The sequence below is a fragment of the Pongo abelii genome, chromosome 4 (genome assembly GCF_028885655.2).
Source record: "Pongo abelii isolate AG06213 chromosome 4, NHGRI_mPonAbe1-v2.0_pri, whole genome shotgun sequence".
In the NCBI taxonomy this organism is placed as follows: Eukaryota; Metazoa; Chordata; class Mammalia; order Primates; family Hominidae; genus Pongo; species Pongo abelii.
The window spans coordinates 14,964,300-14,982,945 of NC_071989.2; the positions used below are offsets into that span (position 1 = coordinate 14,964,300).

Here is an 18,646-nt window from a genome sequence, read left to right on the forward strand (position 1 = left end):
GTCCAGGACAGTAGGAGCCTCAGGCTCCTGGGGTAGAACTGCTGTTTGCACGATCACTTGGTTTCCGGCTCTTCAGTGTCTTTTACTTTTGTTTTCAGGGTTTTGGGGTATGTGTGTATGTGTTTGGTTTCCTGTTTTAATGTTTGAATTACTTCAGCTTTGGTATATTGTAGAGAATGGAAAAAAAAAAAAAAAACTAAGTAGAATTTTACCACCAAAAATGGTGCTTTTTTTTTTTTTTTGTAGTTCTGACCAACAGTCTCATCTGCCATATATAATTTGAGTGATCATAGATCAGATTTTAGTTTCTGATATTCACATTGTTGATTTCAGGAGGTCCTGGTATAATTCCTCTAGGACATGTTCACTGCCGAAGCATTACTTCTGTTTGTGTGGGTCGGGGTCCCAGCATGCATTAATGCTGATGACTAGGGGGATGTATGAGACCTAGGTAATATACTTTGCAATATAACAGACATGCATTGTGCTGTATGTATAGTCTCATTTCAGCCACCACCCAAGTGGTTCAGTCCAAAAATATTGAAAAGAAATTTCATGTTTTTGTGTATCTTCACAGGCATTAAAGAGGATCAAATCCATAATTTCTGGCAACACTGCTCTTTTCCACTTCCCCTTACAACTTCCTTGTGGACTTGTGAAACTTCACTGTGGACCTGAGGCTCCTACTGTCCTGGAAATCCCCTTGTGGACTTCCTGGAGATTCTTTTTGCCAAAACTTGCCCCCCTCCCAACACACTCCTTTTTGTTCTTTTTTTATGTAGAATGACTGAATTCGTGGAGGTGAAACCTTTTCTCCCTTCCTGTTTCTCTGAGTCCCAATCACCAAGCCTTCCACAGGCATCCCTCTCCAGGGATGAGGCGGGAAAGCTGGGCCAGGGACTGCAGGCTGGTGGAAGGGGGACCCCTATGAACCTTCTGATGTCCACAATTTTATCTCAGTTGTATTTGGGGAAATGAGATTTGATGCTGGAGGTCATCAGAACTGTCATTATGACACTATTTTGCAAGATGTCTCATTATGGTGTTTTCTTCTGTATCATTTTTTAGTTGTAATTCAGTTATTAGCCCAGGAAAGATAAATTTTTCAAAATTTTCATTTTAAAGAGTCTTAATTTACTTGCTATAGCAATGTTAATTTGAAGATTTCCTCGGTTCCCTAATTCAGAAGCAGGACAGCCAAGTGGTAAAGGAGGCAACTTCTAGCATCATGTCTTTGTTCATTTTCTGTTGTTATAACAGAATACCACAGACTGGGTGATTTATAAGGAAAACAAGTTTATTTCCTGCAGTTCTGGGGACTGGGGAGTCCAAGAGCACGGCAGGCACCAGATCTGGTGAGGGCCTTCTTGCTGCATTGTAATGTGGTGGAGGGCGTCACGTGCTGAGAGGGTATTAGCATGCAGGTCAGCCACCAGTCCTGTCGTGGGGGCCCCATGCTGATGGTCTTATCTAATCCTAATTACTTCCCAAAGGCCCCACCTCCAATCATCATGTGAATTTTGTGATTAAGTTTCCAACACATAAAACTAACATGTGGGACACATTGGAGACACATTCATACCGTAGAATATCACATTGCTCCTGTTTTTGAATTCCGGCTCTTCTACTTACTGGCTGAGTCCCATTGGGCAATTATTTAATTTTTTCCCCCTCAAAGTTTTCTCTGCAAAATAAGGGTTACTAGAGTAATGACAATAAAAACAATAATTTGTGTTTATTGGGTATTTATTGTGTGTGTCAGGTATGGTGCCAGGTGCTTTCCCAACATTTACTTTCAGTCTCACAGCAGCCCTGAGAGGTGGATCCTGCTGTGCCTCCTGTGTTGTGATGCAGTGATGATAGTAAGAGTGACCATGCACTGAGCACTCACTGTGCACCAGGCTCTGCTATGGGCTGTCTTCATTCCTAGATGCAGAAACTGAGGCTTAGGGAGGGGAAATCACTTGCCCCATATTACATGCTGCAGTGTTAGACTCTAGAGACTTCTTACTGCCTGCTCCATGGCATGGTCACAGGAGTAAATGAATTAATTCCTGTAAAACACTTAACATAGGGGCTGGCACATAATAAAGCTTAAACTGTAGCTATTGTAGCTATTGGTGAAGTCATACTCTTTCCTACTAAAACACATTTCTCTTTTGATACAGAAGCCTCACTCCTAATGTCATCAGTGAACAGCTCGTATAGATCCTATACATGGCTATATGGCCATGGCCTGCTTCCATGTGACTTCACAAGTCCTACAGAGTACCCTCCCATCCACCTCCAGATGGTTCTCTGGTACCCACACCAGCACCCCCATGAATAGGCTCCCTGGCCCTTCTTGGCTGGAGTTACTTGACAAAACAATGTGGACACATTGGGTAGAGGGAGACCAGGAGTACAGGCATGTGTTCTAGGGTTTTTTTCTGACAGGTTGATCATATCACAATCTCTTGGATTGTAGGTGGGGTTGAGATTTGAGGGTAAGAGCATGTGGTAGGAAGAGTATATGTGAGTGGGGAGAGCCATGGTCTGTAGCGGGTCCCCATGGAGGCCTGGGAGCTACAGGAGAGGCCCTGTGCTCAGGAGAGATGGCCCAGCTTCAGGGTCTCACCTCAAATTCTGCAGGGGCTAGTTGGTAACTGCCAACTAGTAGGTTCCTGGGTTGTAACTGCAGCAGGTTAGGTGGAGCCTGTGACAGACGAGAGCATGTGTCCGTGGAGGGGGCAGCAGCCATCCCCACTTCAGTGACTGCAAGCCCTTCATGTCCACCCACAAGTGAGCACCACCCTGTGGGAAATAGGCAGATGCTTTCAGAAGGCCTTCAGAGAAGAAGAGATGTGAACAGCCAGTACGTACAGGAGAGCTTTCCTCGTAAATGGAGCCTAAAGTGAGAAATCACACCAGTCCTGGGGTTTAGGGAAATAGGTGCTCTCGTATATGTGATGAGAGTCTGTGGCAGTGTCTGTCAAAACTGAAAATGTGCACACCCTGTGACGTAGAATTTTCTTTTCTTGAAATTATCCTTTTAAAAATCTACCACAAGGACTGTTAGAAAAGCATATTTGCCACAGCATTGTTTGTAAAAGTGAGAAATGGGAAATGATCCAAGTGTTTATCAATAAGGCAATGTTAGGCTGAGGCGGGAGGATGGCTTGAATCTAAGAGTTGGAGGTTGCAGTGAGCTGTGATCATGCCACTGTGCTCCATGCTCCAGCCTGGGCAACGGCACAAGACCCTGTCTCAAAAAAAGGCAATGCTTACATTTAGGACAGTTTATACTGAAATATTATGCATCATTAAAAAGAATAATGTAGATTTATGTGTACTGATATGAAAAGATGTCCAACTTTTATAATGAGAAAAAACTAAAATCATGTTATAGTCCATTTTTCTAAAAAACATTTGTACCTACAGTAAAAGAAAGTATGTATCACGTGTGTAAAATTCTAGTTCTTCCATGAATTTAAAGCTTCACTAAAAATATTTGCATGTGTCAGAATTTTTAAAGTTGAAAAATCAAGCTGAATTAATAAAAATCTAAATTACAGATGTAAAGGCAATATAGCATTACATTTTTAAGCTTTCATAAAAAGTTTTACTAAATGTCTGGGTGAGAATAAATATATAATGATTTCAATAGCTAATCAACTGTTCTAAACAGATAAGCACTTGTTTTTGAAAATATCCTTTTAAGTAATTGTAAATGTATCTTTAAAATTTGCTAGTGTTGGCCAGGCGCCATGGCTCACGCCTGTAATCCCAGCACTTTGGGAGGCTGAGGTGGTTGGATTGCCTGCGGTTGGGAGCTCGAGACCAGCCTGACCAGCATGGAGAGACCCTGTCACTACTAAAAATAAAAAAATTAGTTGGACATGGTGGTGCATGCCTGTAATCCCAGCAACTGGGGAGGCTGAGACAGGAGAAGCACTTGAACCCGGGAGGTGGAGGTTATGGTGAGCCAAGATCGCGCCATTGCTACTCCAGCCTGGGCAACAAGAATGAGATTTCATCTCAAAAAAAAAAAAAAAATTGCTAGTGTTTTTTTCTTTATTTGCTGGCAAATTATTTCTTTATAAGTGTAAATATCACATCAAATATCCAGATGATAAAAAATGTCAAAATTTTAGATTCTACATTGATGAGTCTTTTACTATAGTTTCACTGGAATTTTACTAAATTATGTACTGTGGAGGAAATTATTTTGCAATGAACCCCAGAGGTTTGGTCATTATTCAAAGTCCTCTTTCTCATTTGTACTTCAGCATTTTATGTGCTCAAACGTAATATAATAAGGAACCTCCTGAACATAGCAAAATATTACAAGTGCACTGTTTGAACTCTCTAGGCCTGTTAGTTTTCTCTCTTGTCAAATCAGGAATCACAGTGTATATCATATGCAGCATCACTAAATAGATCTCATGACTCCTTTTAAGTGGTCTACTTTCTGGAAATGATATCTATGTGCCTGCTGTCTGAGTTACTTGCTCTGTGCTGCTAAAGTGATGCCATATGTTATGGCCTGTAGTGTTTCAAAAATATATAAATAGGCAGAAGTGGATATTGGAGACTGATATGGTTTGGCTCTGTCCCTACACAAATCTCATCTTGAATTATAGTTCCCATAATCCCCAAGTGTCATGGGAGGGACCCAGTAGGAGGTAATTGAATCATGCGACTGGTTACCCTCATGTTGTTCTCATGATAGTGAGTTCTCACGAGATCTGATGGGTTTTATAAGGGGCTTTCCCCTCTTTTTGCTTGGCACTTCTCCTACCTGCTGCCATATGAAGAAGGATGTGTTTGCTTCCCCTTCCGCCATGATTGTAAGTTTCCTGAGACATCCTCAGCCATGCTGAACTGTGAGTCAATTAAACCTCTTTCCTTTACAAATTACCCAGTCTCGGGTATGTCTTTATTAGCAGCATGAGAATGGACGAATACAGAGGCGTCTCTGGAGGCATCGCTAGACGTCACCTGGTTTGACTGCCTGCAGTGTACTTGGGTCTAGATCGAATCCCTGTAATTGTGCATGGGCTCCAATTCAGATATCCAGCAAGAACCAAGTGTGTGGCAGGCATTGTGCTAGTGCTTAAAAATTTTGTTCCACCTTTCCCTAGCTGAGTCAGTGTTTTCACACTCATTGTACAGTCAAGAAAATTCAGAAGAGGAGTTAGGTTGCCATAGTCACACATCAAGTAGTAGAGGCAGGTCTTGAGTTCAAGTCTGAGAGATTCTGAAGCCCATACTGTTTATGTTTATTCTTCTTAATTTTGTGGAACAAAGATGTTCTTATATATGATGCTGATTATGGGAGAACCATAAAGAAATTAAAAATTTCTTTAATTTTTGGATTGAATTTTTAAATACTTTAAAAATATTTATGTAGATCAGTGATAGATACTTTGCAGGTAAAATTATGCAATCTCTCTCTGCATTTTTTTTCTCTTAAAGCAAACTTGTGTAATTGTGATGTGCTTTTTTTTTTTTTTTTTTTTTTTGTAATTTTCATAGGAAGTGACCAAGTTCACTCCTGGATGCTAGCTACAAGCCAAGCCTTAGACACTGTCTGGAGAATGGCAAAAGGCTTTGTGATGTTGGCAGTTTCACTTCTGGTGACTGCCGTCTGCTACTTCCGGAGGCTACATTTATATTCAGGGCACAAGCTGAAATGGTAGGTCACGGTATCATCCTTAAATTTCAAATATATCCTTACTATTCAAAGCAGAATTCTGATATTATTGTTCCCTTTATCTTTCAGGTGGATTGGATATCTGCAGAGAAAATTCAAAAGTAAATATTTTCATTCATTTATTTCTTTATTTTTAAGGTGCAGAGAGGGTTCAAGAAGGGAGAAGAAAGGGAAAATTAACAGCTTTTTATTTTTTATTTGGTCCAGGGAACCTCAGTGTGGAGGCAGAGGTTGATTTACTCAGTTATTGTGCAAGAGAATGGAAAGGAGAGACACCCCGTAACAAGCTGATGAGGAAGGTGTGTCTGTTTTTAGAGGGTATGGGAGAAATAGAATTTGTCTGTCAGAATCAGGAAACAAACATTCCCTTCTGCTCTACTAAATCCAGAGATCCATCAGTACCAAAATGTGAATCAAGTAACAACTGTGGCTCTAACTCAAAAGCCAAATGGCTGCTAGTCCTTGGCTTTGGGCTTTTACCTGGAGCTCGTGCCCCCAAGGGCTCAGGTCGATGAGGTCTGTAATTCCAGGAAACTCAGGCATTGTGCCTTTTCAGCAACCTCCTGGCCAGGCCTATTAAACATCCGCATGTGCAGTGGAGACTGTCTTTGAAAAGATCAGGCACCCTGATGTAAAATATTTTGAGGATTTTTAGAATTTTCATTGGACCAATCTTGGTAAATATTCCCAGCAGTGCTGCCCAATCTTGCCACTAGCAAAAGCAAAAAAGGGTGGAGGGAGTACATATAAAGTACTTAGCATGGTCCTAAAAGTATACAGAGTTTTTCACTGTGATTAGGTCGCATCCCTTATCTGCCCAAGGTGACCTTCCCTGGCTCTGCTTCCAGGATTTATCATCTAAAATACACCTGTACAAATGAGAGTCACTTTAAAATTACATGCGGTCATATTCGTAATTTATCCTTGTTTCTGTTGTCCACTTTAGTTGGGAGGAACACCTCACTGATAATACAGTGAATTCACTTTATTTTCTTGTCCAATGGAATTAATAAACAACTTTCTCTTTTTATTTTATTAGGCTTATGAGGAGCTATTTTGGCGGCATCATATTAAATGTGTTCGACAAGTAAGGAGAGATAACTATGATGCTCTCAGATCAGTGTTATTTCAGATATTCAGCCAGGGCATCTCTTTTCCATCATGGATGAAAGAAAAGGACATTGTTAAGGTATGTCTTCCCGCTGGAAACGTGGGAAATGTCATGTTGACAATAACTGCAACTCAGGCTCCTAGTCTTTGGGGGCTTTGTACTCAGATGACCATGAGATTGAAGGGATTTTTTTTGTTTTTTTGAGACAAGATCTCACTGTCACCCAGGATTGAGTGCAGTGGGGTGATCATGGCTCAATGCAGCCTTGACCTTCTGGGCTCAAGTGATTCTCCTATCTCAGCCTCCTGAGTAGCTGGGACCACAGGTGCATGCCACCACGCCCATGTAATTTCTGTATTTTTTTTGTAGAGACAGGGTTTTCCATGTTGCCCAGGCTGGTCTTGAACTTCTGGGCTCAAGCGATCTATCCACTTCCTCCTCCTAGAGTGCTGGGATTATAGGTGTGACCTATTGTGTCTGGCCAGAGGAATTTTAAGAGGCCATTTAATCTAGTCTTCTGTCTCTCATGTCAGTTGCAAATAAACCATCTCAGAAGATAGTCATTATCTGTGTTTGTTTTTAATGCCACCATCTTTTCTTGCGGGCATCTGTTCTTTTATAAGTAAGGTGATCAAGCAAAATTCACTTTTTTACTCTATAGTTAATGTGAGTTTTAATAAGTGCATAGTTTGTGACCACACCAAAGATTCTCTTGTATACTTTGGTAGTCCATCCTCCTCCTACCCCAGCCCCTGGAAACCACTGATCTATTTTCTGTCCCTATAGTTTTGCTTTTTCCAGAATGTCATATAAATGGAATCATTCAGTATGTAGCTTTTTGAATCTGGTTTCTTTCACTTAGCATAATGCATTTCCAATTCATCCATGAATGTGTCTGTGAATTTGTATTTCATCCTTTTTTATTGTTGAGTGGTATTCCTTTACATGAATGTGCTGCAGTTTGTTTATCCATTCACCAGTTGAAGGACATCTGGATTGTTTTTAGTTTGGGGCAACTATAAATAAAGCAGTTATAAATAGTCTCATACAGGATTTTGTATGAACAGTAGGTTTCATATTGAGGGGGTAAGTAGCTAGGAGTGAGACTGCCTACTTGTATGCTAGGTGCATGTTTAACTTCATAAGAAACTGCCAAACTGCTTTCCAAAGTGGCCCAGCCATTTTGTATTCCCACCAACAATGTATAAGCAATGTTTCAGTTGTTCCACATTCTCACCAGCACTTGATATTGTCAGGTTTTTGTTTTTAGCCATTCTAATAGGTGTGAATTGGTATCATTGTGCTTTTAGTGTACATTCCCCAATGAGTAATCATGTTGAGGATTTTTCATGTGCTTATTTGTCATCCCTGTTATCTTCTTGGAGAAATGGCTATTCAAATCTTTTGCTTATTTTTTATTTTTTTTTATTATTGAGTCTTGAGAGTTCTTTATTCTGAATACAGTGCTTTGTCAGATATATGATTTACAGATATTTTCTCCAGTCTGTGGCTTCTGATTTTCTTAAGAATGTAAGGCAGTACATTCTTGGTAAGTAACCTGAGTTTTTATTTTAAATGCAGTATGTCTAATATAGGAACTACATTTAAGGATAGAGGTGCAAAGAACTATAAAGTATGTGTGTGTCTATGTGTGTGTGTATTCAATTTTCTTAATAACTTTTATTTAAACTTGTTTCTGTTAGTTCCATTTCATCTAGCAAATGCTTGTCAAATATATGTAATGTGCTAGCCCGGTTGCTAATTGCTGAGGACAAAGATATAAAAATACAACAGAGGCCAGGTGCTATGGCTTATGCCTGTAATCCCAGCACTTTGGGAGGCCAAGTTGGGAGTATCTCTGGAGGCCAGTAGTTTAAGACCAGCCTGGGCAACAGAGCAAGACTCCATTTCGCCAAAAAAAAAAAAAAAAAAATCTAGCCAGACATGGTGGTCATGCCTGTGGTCATAGTTACTTGGGACACTATGATGGGAGGATTGCTTGACCCTAGGAGTTTGAGGTTACATGAGCTATGATTGCACCACTGTACTCCAGCCTGGGTGATAGAGTGTGTATTAGTCTGTTTTCATGCTGCTGATAAAGATAATCAAGATGACATTTGGGTGGGGACACAGCCAAACCATATTATTCCACCCCTGGCCCCTCCCAAATCTCACATCTTCACATTTCAAAACCAATCATGCCTTCCCAGCAGTCCCCCAAAGTCTTAACTCATTTCAGCATTAACTCAAAAGTTCACAGTACAAAGTCTCATCCAAAACAAGGCAAGTCCCTTCTACCTATGAGCCTGTAATCAAAAGCAGTTTAGTTACTACCTAGATACAGTAGGGATACTGGGTAAATACAGCCATTCCAAATGGGAGAAATTGGCCTAAACAAAGGGACTACAGGCCATGCAAGTGCAAAATCCAGCAGGGCAGTCAAATCTTAAAGCTCCAAAATGATCTCCTTTGATTCTGTCTCATATCCAGGTCACACTGATGCAAGAGGTGGGTTCCCATGGTCTTGGGCAGCTCCGCCCCTGTGGCTTTGCAGGGTATAGCCTCCCTCCTGGCTGCTTTCACGGGCTAGTGTCAAGTGCCTGTGGCTTTCCCAGGTGCATGGTGCAAGGTGTTGGTGGATCTACCATTCTGGGGTCTGGGGGACGGTGGCCCTCTTCTCACAGCTCTACTAGGCAGCACCCCAGTGGGGATGGGGTCTCAGTGTGGGGGCTCCCGCCCCACATTTCCCTTTCATGCTGCCCTAGCAGAGGTTCTCCATGAGTGCCCTGCCCCTGCAGCAAACTTCTGCCTGGACATCAAGGCATTTCTGTACATCCTCTGAAACCTGGGTGGAGGTTCCCAACCCTCAGTTCTTGACTTCTGTGTACCCACAGGCCCAACACCACGTGGAAGCTGTCAAGGCTTGGGGCTTGCACCCTCTGAAGGCATGGCCCTAGCTATACCTTGCTTGGTCCCTTTTAGTCATGGCTGGAGTGGCTGGGATGCAGAGCACCAAGTCCCCAGACTGTACACAGCAGAGGGACCCTGGGCCTGGCCCATGGAACTATTTTTTGCTCCTAGGTGTCTGGGCCTGTAATGGGTGGGGGTGGGGGTGGGGGTGCTGCCGTAAAGGTTTCTGACATGTCCTGGAGACATTTTCCTCATTGTCTTGGTGATTAACATTTGGCTTCTCATTAGTTAGGCAAATATCTGCAGCCAGCTTGTATTTCTCCTCAAGAAAATGAGATTTTCTTTCCTATCACATTGTCAGGCTGCAAATTTGCCAAACTTTTATGCTCTGTTTCTCTTTCAAACCTGAATGCCTTTAACAGCATCCAAGTCACTTCTGAATGCTTTGCTGCTTAGAAATTTCTTTCACCAGATACTCTAAATCATCTCTCTCAAGTTCAGAGTTCCGTAAATCTCTAGGGCAGGGGCAAAATGCCACCAGTCTCTTTGCTAAAACATAACAAGAGTCATCTTTCCTCCAGTTTCCAAGTTCCTCATCTCCACCTGAGACTACCTCAGCCTGGATTTCATTATCCATATCATTATCAGCATTTTGGTCAAAGCCATTCAACAAGTCTCTAGGGAGTTCCAAATTTTTCCACGTTTTCCTGTCCTCTTCTGAGCACTCCAAATTTTTCCAACCTCTGCTTGTTACCCAATTCCAAAGTTGCTTTCATGTTTTCGGGTATCTTTTCAGCAGCACCCCAGTCCTGGTACCAGTTTACTGTATTAGTCTGTTTTCACGCTGCTGATAAAGACATACCTGAGACTGAGCAATTTACAAAAGAAAGAGGTTTAACTGGACTTAGGGACAGCTCCATGTGGCTGGGGAAGCCTCACAATCATGGCGGAAGTCAGAGGAGCAAGTCACATTTTATGTGGATGGTGGCAGGCAAAAAGAGAGAGCCTGTGCATGGGAACTCCTCTTTTTAAAACCATCAGATCTTGTGAGACTTATTGACTATCATGAGACCAGCACAGGAAAAAGACTTGCCCCCACGATTCAATTACCTCCCACCAGGTCCCTCCCACAACACATGGGAATTCAAGATGAGATTTGGGTGGGGACACAGTCAAACCATATTAAGTGAGACCTTGTCTTTAAAAAAGAAAACAAAACAAAACAACCACAACGGAGATTCCCAGGCTCAACAAACTGAGTAGGGTGGGAAAATGTATTGGATACCTATGATGGATTAGATTCTTACATACATCATAATCTTATTTAATCCTAACAAGAGTCCTATAAAATGCACAGTATTATTGGTATGTTACAATGGAGGATGAGGCTAAGAAGTTAAATAATCCATGCCGGTTAAGTAATCTCTCAGCTGGTGAGTGACAGCCAGGTTCGAACCACAGAGTGCATCATTCTAAAATCCACCTGTTTCCTGATGTAATATACTGCCCTAACATCATTTGGTTAAAAATAATTTCTAAAGGGCTACATATAGTAAATTTGGTAACTATTTTAACAAAAAAGATTGTTTCTATGGACACAATTCTATGTTTTCATCATTTGTGAAACTGTAAGAATATGATGTAAAAATAACCTAAGGCACAAATCTAAAAGAAGGCAGTATACTTACTGTTGCTATAGTCTTTTAAAATAAAGATTGCTAAATGAGGTAAGGTTGGGCTGGGTGCTGTGGCTCACACCTGTAATCCCAGCACTTTGGGAGGCCAAGGCAGGCAGATTGCTTGAGGTCAAGAGTTCGAGACCAGCCTGACCAACATGGTGCAACCCCGTCTCTACTAAAAATACAAAAAATTAGCTGGGCATGGTGGCTCATGCCTGTAGTCCTAGCTACTCAGGAGGCTGAGGCAGCAGAATCGCTTGAACCTGGGAGGTGGAGGTTGCAGTGAGCCAAGATCGCGCCACTGCACTCCAGCCTGGGCAACAGAGTGAGATTCCATCTCGAAAAAAAAAAAAAAGAGAGAGAAGGTTGTGTGCTGTGCTATACAACAAATTATGTGTAATAAACGTTCATATGCTAATCATAGTTGGCATCTGCTTCCTTTTCAAGCTTCCTGAAAAACTGCTGTTTTCACAAGGTTGTAATTGGATTCAGCAATACAGTTTTGGTCCTGAGAAGTATACAGGTTCAAATGTGTTTGGAAAATTACGGAAATGTGTGGAATTATTGAAAACACAGGTGAGTGTTTGCGGGGGAAATAAAAAGACTAGGAATAAAAGCACATATCCCACATAGAGCCAGTTTTCTCTGATGTCAGGGACATTGCTTCATGTTAGGAAAGTAAGAAGTGCAAGCAGAAATGCTTCTAGTAACTGATGATTTCCCTCCTTATTCTTCCTTCTCCTTCAAGAAGTGAATGAGAGCAACCTTGTTCTACACGATAATTAGGCCCTATAGGGTCGGGGGCTTCTATGGGCCAGCCTGCAAACCTTACCAATCATGTACCTTTGTTACCCCAGAAAAATGTGGTGCAAGTTCCAGGCAAGGTGCTCAGAAATGCTCTTCTGGAATGCACCCCATTCATAACTTGGTAATGGCACAGATGTAATAATTTGACTAAGACTTCTTCCTGTCTTTCAATAATGACACAGATTTTGGATGATCGAAATGAATCCTGAGCCTACCACTAGCTGGATTACCTTAGGAAATAACTTTTCTGGTCCGTAGTTTTCTTATGTATTAAAGAGAAACATCAATAGTGTATATCCTGTACCATTATTGTGAGGAGTCAGTGACATAATACACAGAGTGCTTTAAACTGTGCAGAATACACAGTGAATGTTAAAGCACGCTAGCACTGTTCTCTGGAATATCCTTTGTATGACCCATCCGTCCTAAGCAGTTTTGGAAAACTGACTTGCTTCGTATTTTACCTAGTAGGTGATACTTTTTGAAAAAAATATTTTATCTAAACTAATTTCTTATTGTAAACGTTTTATGGTCAGCTTAGGCTTCTATAACAAAATACCATGAATTGGGTGGCTTAACCCATAAACATTGATTTTTCACAGTTCTGGAGATTGGAATTCAGAGATCAGGGTGCCAGCACAGTGGGGTTTTTGGTGAGAGCCCTCTTCCTGTTTTATAGACAGCTGTGTTCTTGGTGTGTCTTCACATAGTTAAAGGAGAACTAGCTAGCTCTTTGGCCTCCTCTTATAAGAGTACCAGGTCCATTCATGAGGGCTCCACCGTCAGGACCTAATCACCTCCCAAAGGATACACCCTCTAATACCATCACCTTGGGATTAGGGTTTCAACATAGGAAGTTGGGGGAGACATGTTCAGTCTATTGCAGTATACTTTTATGGTTAAAAAAAATCAAACAGTGCCAAAAGATATAAAGTGAAGAGTTAAAGTTCCACTTTTTTCTATTAATCTTTGGTTTATTTTATAAATACATTAAAAGTTATGGAATGGTATATGTCTTCACCTTTATCCTGAATTTCACTTTTACATCTATGTTTTTAGTGGACTGAATTTAATGGAATTAGAGATTATCACAAGAGAGGAAGTATGTGCAACACCCTTTTTTCAGATGCCATTCTGGAATATAAACTTTATGAAGCTTTAAAGTTCATCATGCTGTATCAAGTCACTGAAGTTTATGAACAAATGAAGACTAAAAAGGTCATTCCCAGTCTTTTTAGACTCCTGTTTTCTAGGGAGACATCCTCTGATCCTTTGAGCTTCATGATGAATCACCTGAATTCTGTAGGCGACACGTGTGGACTAGAGCAGGTAACCGGGGAGGAAGAACTGCTTGTATTTGATTAAGGATGCTGTGGCACTATTTGAACACAGAGGTGTCTGGGGTTGACTTTTCAGTGGTGATATAAGCAACTGCACAGAGGTGGTTGATTGTTATTATCGCCCCTCAAATGAGGAAAAGAAGACTAATACATTCATTATTCTGTGCTGGCTGCTTTGTGTCTCCTCAGACCTCTAGCCAGAGAGCACCAATTCTGGGGGCCTTTCTGACCTCTCACGCTGCTTACCAGATGCCAACAGGTTCTTTCACATAGACGTTCACCAGGAAAAAGTCCAGTTGGAAAATGAGATAATTTTGGGAAAGCATTTGGTTACCTATTGCAGATAAATAGAAATTAATTGAAACTTTCTAAAGCCAGAAAATGCTTTTATCCCTCTAGAAAAGTTTCTTTTTTGTTCTGCTTTCCTAGAGGGCGAACAAAATTCGCTGACATTTTTAAACAGATGGATATAAAATGATATAAAACTGATTGAATGATATAAAACTGATTGGAAAATAATGTAGTTTTTATTGTGAGTGTTCTTTTATTTTTTCACTAATTTTTTTTCAAGTAGCTTTTTCCTGTGATTTTTACATGCTAGTCTACAGAGTTGTTCCTATGCTCGTCCCCTTCCTTCCACACAATGAGCATTTGTTCTGAACTCTGTGCCCACTGAGTGGTGTATGGGTGGGTCTGTCAACAAGCAGATTATTTCATAAACTGCAGAGGAACATTTCCCCCCACCGTGGTGGGAGGCAGGAATTTGCAAGTGTGTATCTGTGACCTGTCTTTCATCTCATCCACAGATTGATATGTTTATACTTGGATACTCCCTTGAAGTAAAGATAAAAGTCTTCAGACTGTTCAAGTTTAACTCCAGAGACTTTGAAGTCTGCTACCCAGAGGAGCCTCTCAGGGACTGGCCGGAGATCTCCCTGCTGACCGAGAACGACCGCCACTACCACATTCCAGTCTTTTAAGTCTGCTGGGGGCCGAACAGCAGTGCTCACCAGTGACAGTGGTCACAGTTGCAATAAAGTATCTCTCTGAAACCAAAGCTAGCATTTCAGCATGGAAGGAATTAGGACCTTTTCTCCAGGATTACAGGTACACTGGATGCAGCCATGCGTGGATGGTTTTTCTTTATTTTTCAGTGATTTCCTCTGAAGCAGCTGCACTGATATATTTGGGTGTTGGTGGCTTGACTTTGTCCATAAGGGGCGTGGCCACTTCACATGATGGCGGGCCTTTAAGAGCACAGAGAAGTTTAATATGGACAACAACAGGAAAAAGCAAGAAGAAAACAAGTAGGGAAAAACGGCTAACCTGGAGAGAAGGAATTTCTTTAACCTTTATGTTCTTCATTAAAAATCTTATCTTGGACTGATTTGGGGGATTTTTAGAAACATGGCCTTATTTTATATAAGCATTACCTTCCCAGGAATCTTTGTTGTATATTAATTTTTGATAACCATTTGATTAACTTTAAAATTAAGTATATGTGTGTATATATACATATGTATGTTTATATACACACATGTATCTGTGCATAGTTTTATATATACATATATACACATAGACATACAGAGAACCACTACTTTGTAATACTGTACAGTTTGTTTTATATCTCTTTACATTTTTTTGTTACTATTTTATCTGGCCAGCTTAATAGTTTTATTTAGATTTTTTAAAATTCTGTAGATTAAAGCAAATGACAGTTATTGAACTATCACAAAAATATTAAACTGTGGTACATTTAATGTGTATTTAATGTGTGGAATCTCATTACGGTAGGCAGAATAATGCCCCATGCTCCCCGAAGATGTCTGTGTCTGAATCCTCAGAGCCTGTAAAGGGCTAAATGGGTTAAATGGGAAAGGAGAATTAAGGTTACAGGTGGAACTGAGATGCTAATCCACTGATGCTGAAATAGGGAGATTTTTCTGGATTCTCCAGGTGGACGCAGTGTAATCAGAATGGTTCTCAAAAGTGGAAGAGGGAATTGGAAGAGTGTCAGAGTCAGAGGGGAATGTGAAATATGGAAGAACAGTTAGAGAGAGATGCACCATTGCTGGCTTTGAAGATAGAGGAAGGGGCCATAAGCCAGGGAGTGCAGGCAGCCTGTAGAATTGAGACTGGAAAGGAAACAGAAACTTCCCCATAGCCTCCAGAAGGAACACAGCCCTGCCAACACCTCGATTTTAGCCCAGTGAAGCCTGTGTTGGACCTCTAATCTGCAGAACTGTAAGATAATAGATTTGTGTTTAAGCCACTAAGTTTGTGGTAATGTGTTATAGCAACAGAAAACTAGTATTCTCAGGCTAGTTTTTGGTCGTCTTTATTTTGGAAATACTTTTCTAGTTTAATTTGATCATTTTTATTTTGGAGGTACTTTGCTAGTCTGTTTTGAGTTTCAGTACATAAGAATAATTTCTAAAATCTTGCTAATTATATATTACTTCAAAGTCACAAATCCCTTTCTAAGAATGACTTACTTCACGAGATACTTAGCACTAACATTTTCCCAGATGTTCATATTATTTCTGCAATAAATTAAAAGGGAGTGTGTCAAATGCTGTCATGTCTGAAATTAACATTCATATTCTTTTGCAACGGGGATGATCAGTCGTGTGTACTACATGAACCATGTCTGATGGTAGCTTGTTCCCACTGTCATTTTGTTTTCTGGTTGAAGATTAATGAGCTCAGCCACACAAACAAGAGTTCTTCATTGACCTCTACAGTCCCTGCCTGTTTGGAAACATCTATGGTTTTGCATAACCCCTGTCATTTAACTGACAGTGTTAGACGATATCCCCCTGATGTGTTACTGTAACCAAGAAAGCGTGAACGCTACCCTTTCTGGTGACAGCCTGCCATGGGCTGCTGTGGCTGATACTTATAGAATTGTTGCTTCGAAGTTTTGGCTGCACTTGAGCTGTCCAGAAGCGTACCTGGCATTTGTGTATTACCACTCACCTTGTATCTCCTTACCAATGTAATTATTTCCACATCAATCCAGAACTGAAAGGAAAAATTTTTTCACCAGGATTGGCAGCCTGTAGCTCTGTGACCTCAGTCAACCCATCATGTTGTGTTGTGGGCAGGGGGCAAGAATTCTTTAGAGAACCAAGTTGTGAAAAAGATTTCAATCCAGTGAAAGTAAAAAGTAAGAGGACATTTAGATAGTTGCTATATTTTGGGAAGATGTCAAAACAGGTTTTTAGGGAGGAGGTATGAGGTGTTGTTTTGTTTTGTTTATTTTTATTCATTTGTATAATGGATATAACAAATTAAGTAGCCAGAAGGAGCTGCATATAAATTAGCACCACTTTTAAATGTCAACAATAAATTTGAGGTGAGCTTCCTGTGTGATGCCAACATTTAAATGTCTTTCTAACCGTATATGTTTTAAATGATGGGAGAACTGTAGCAAAAATGGAAACATAATGCCCTTGTCATTTTTTGATTTTAGGATAAGTTTCTCTCTTAAATTTTGGCCTTACGTGTCCATACTAAGGGGTTGTATGAATATTAGTACAAGGCTGACTTTTACTGTGGTAAAATATACATAACATATAGTTTATATTTTAACAATTTTTTTTTTTTTTTAGACGGAATTTCACTCTTTTTGCTCAGGCTGGAGTGCAGTGGCACAATCTCGGCTCACTGCAACCTCCACCTCCCAGGTTCAAGCGATTCTCCTGCCTCAGCCTCCCGAGTAGCTGGGATTACAGGTGCCTGCCACTACGCTCGATTAATTTTTTGTGTTTTTAGTAGAAATGGGGTTTCACCATTTAGGCAGGCTGATCTGAACTCCTGACCTTGGGCGATCCGCCCGCCTCGGCGTCCCAAAGTGCTGGGATTACAGGCGTGAGCCACTGCGCCCGGCCTTAACAATTTTTAAGTGACAGTGACATTAAGCATATTCACATTGTTTTGCAACCCTCACCACCATCCACCCTCAGAACTTTTTAAAATCTCCAAGACTGACTTTTTTTCAAAGCAGGCAACTTTAATTCCCTACCTGGTATCTGGATTCCTTTTCCTTTTCATGCTATCTTTTCATCATACCTCTTCTAATCTGAGTATTTCCTCTGGGCTTAAAAGATCCTCAGTGGAGAAGTACAACCTAAGAGGGAGTTAGGAGGAGAGAGTTAGGTTAGTTAGTACAACCTAAGAAGGAGTTAAATGGATCAGGAAAATCGTGTTTTATCTCCAAAGTAAAACGATAACTATGGGTGGTTCTGGGCTCAATTTAGAATATTATCATTGAAAAGTCCCCAAGAAACTATTAATTCAGAGCCACCCTGGTGACTTGAATTTCTTGAATGCCTTCATGGTCTTGAACCAAAGTCATTTCCACCCAAGGGAGAGTCAGGTGAAAGTCCCCAGGGCCCTCTCTAGGGGACTGGAGACCTCCAGACTAAGCTGGTGGAGGATGGGCTCAACCTCCAAGAGAGAAGAGCAGCCCGGATCAGGGGGCATTAACATTAATTTTCCCAGGACTTTGCTGCAAATGGGTATTGGATGAAAATATTTGTTGTTCTCAATCAGATGAGTTTCTCCTATTTTAGTGAGACCAAAGAAAGACAATTTTAATTCTGTCCAAGCTGACTTTTTTGAATGCTCTGGAAATGTTGGAATTCCACATCAAAGTATGTAACTGTTTTAAACTGATAACTAACCCAATATGTGAAAATATATACAAGCATGAATAAAGGGATGACTAATTCCAGAATTAGCAATAATTTTTTCTTAAATAGCAGATTTCTAAAGCTGTATGATTCTGTTTGCAAGAATGTTTTTTCACACTGCTTAATAAGACCAGTTAATGTGTAAAACAAAGAAAAAAATATATATAATATGTCTTTTCATGGATCTGAAACTTTAACTGTCTATAGGGTTGCTTGTCATAGTTGAACATTATTTAATTAACTTATTGACTATATATGGGTATACTTTTCTCTATAGCCATTCACTGTTTAAAAGTTTTGATTATTTAATTGACAAATTAGCTATTCATTTTCCTTCAAATCCTATTTTTATCACAATGTCCATTTTACAGCTAGACACAAAATTTAGTGGGTCCAAATTGTTGAAT

General features: G+C 40.5%; 1 protein-coding gene across 2 annotated transcripts in view; it reads left to right on the forward strand.

Annotated features, from left to right (window-relative positions):
• OTULINL (OTU deubiquitinase with linear linkage specificity like) overlaps nucleotides 1-15,308 on the forward strand; it is a 29,787-nt gene extending 14,479 nt beyond the window's left edge. The window contains exons 1-8 of one of the 2 annotated variants that reach the window (XM_054555420.2): nucleotides 4,158-4,865; nucleotides 5,518-5,677; nucleotides 5,765-5,796; nucleotides 5,903-5,994; nucleotides 6,735-6,884; nucleotides 11,843-11,971; nucleotides 13,262-13,531; nucleotides 14,349-15,308. In XM_054555420.2, coding sequence (XP_054411395.1) covers nucleotides 5,541-5,677; nucleotides 5,765-5,796; nucleotides 5,903-5,994; nucleotides 6,735-6,884; nucleotides 11,843-11,971; nucleotides 13,262-13,531; nucleotides 14,349-14,522 — 984 coding nt within the window. In that variant the 5' untranslated portion in view covers nucleotides 4,158-4,865; nucleotides 5,518-5,540 and the 3' untranslated portion in view covers nucleotides 14,523-15,308. Of the gene's footprint in view, nucleotides 1-4,157; nucleotides 4,866-5,517; nucleotides 5,678-5,764; nucleotides 5,797-5,902; nucleotides 5,995-6,734; nucleotides 6,885-11,842; nucleotides 11,972-13,261; nucleotides 13,532-14,348 lie in introns of those variants that run through there. The other variant, XM_009240598.4, reaches the window with a different exon arrangement.
• Nucleotides 15,309-18,646: the final 3,338 nt, after the last annotated feature.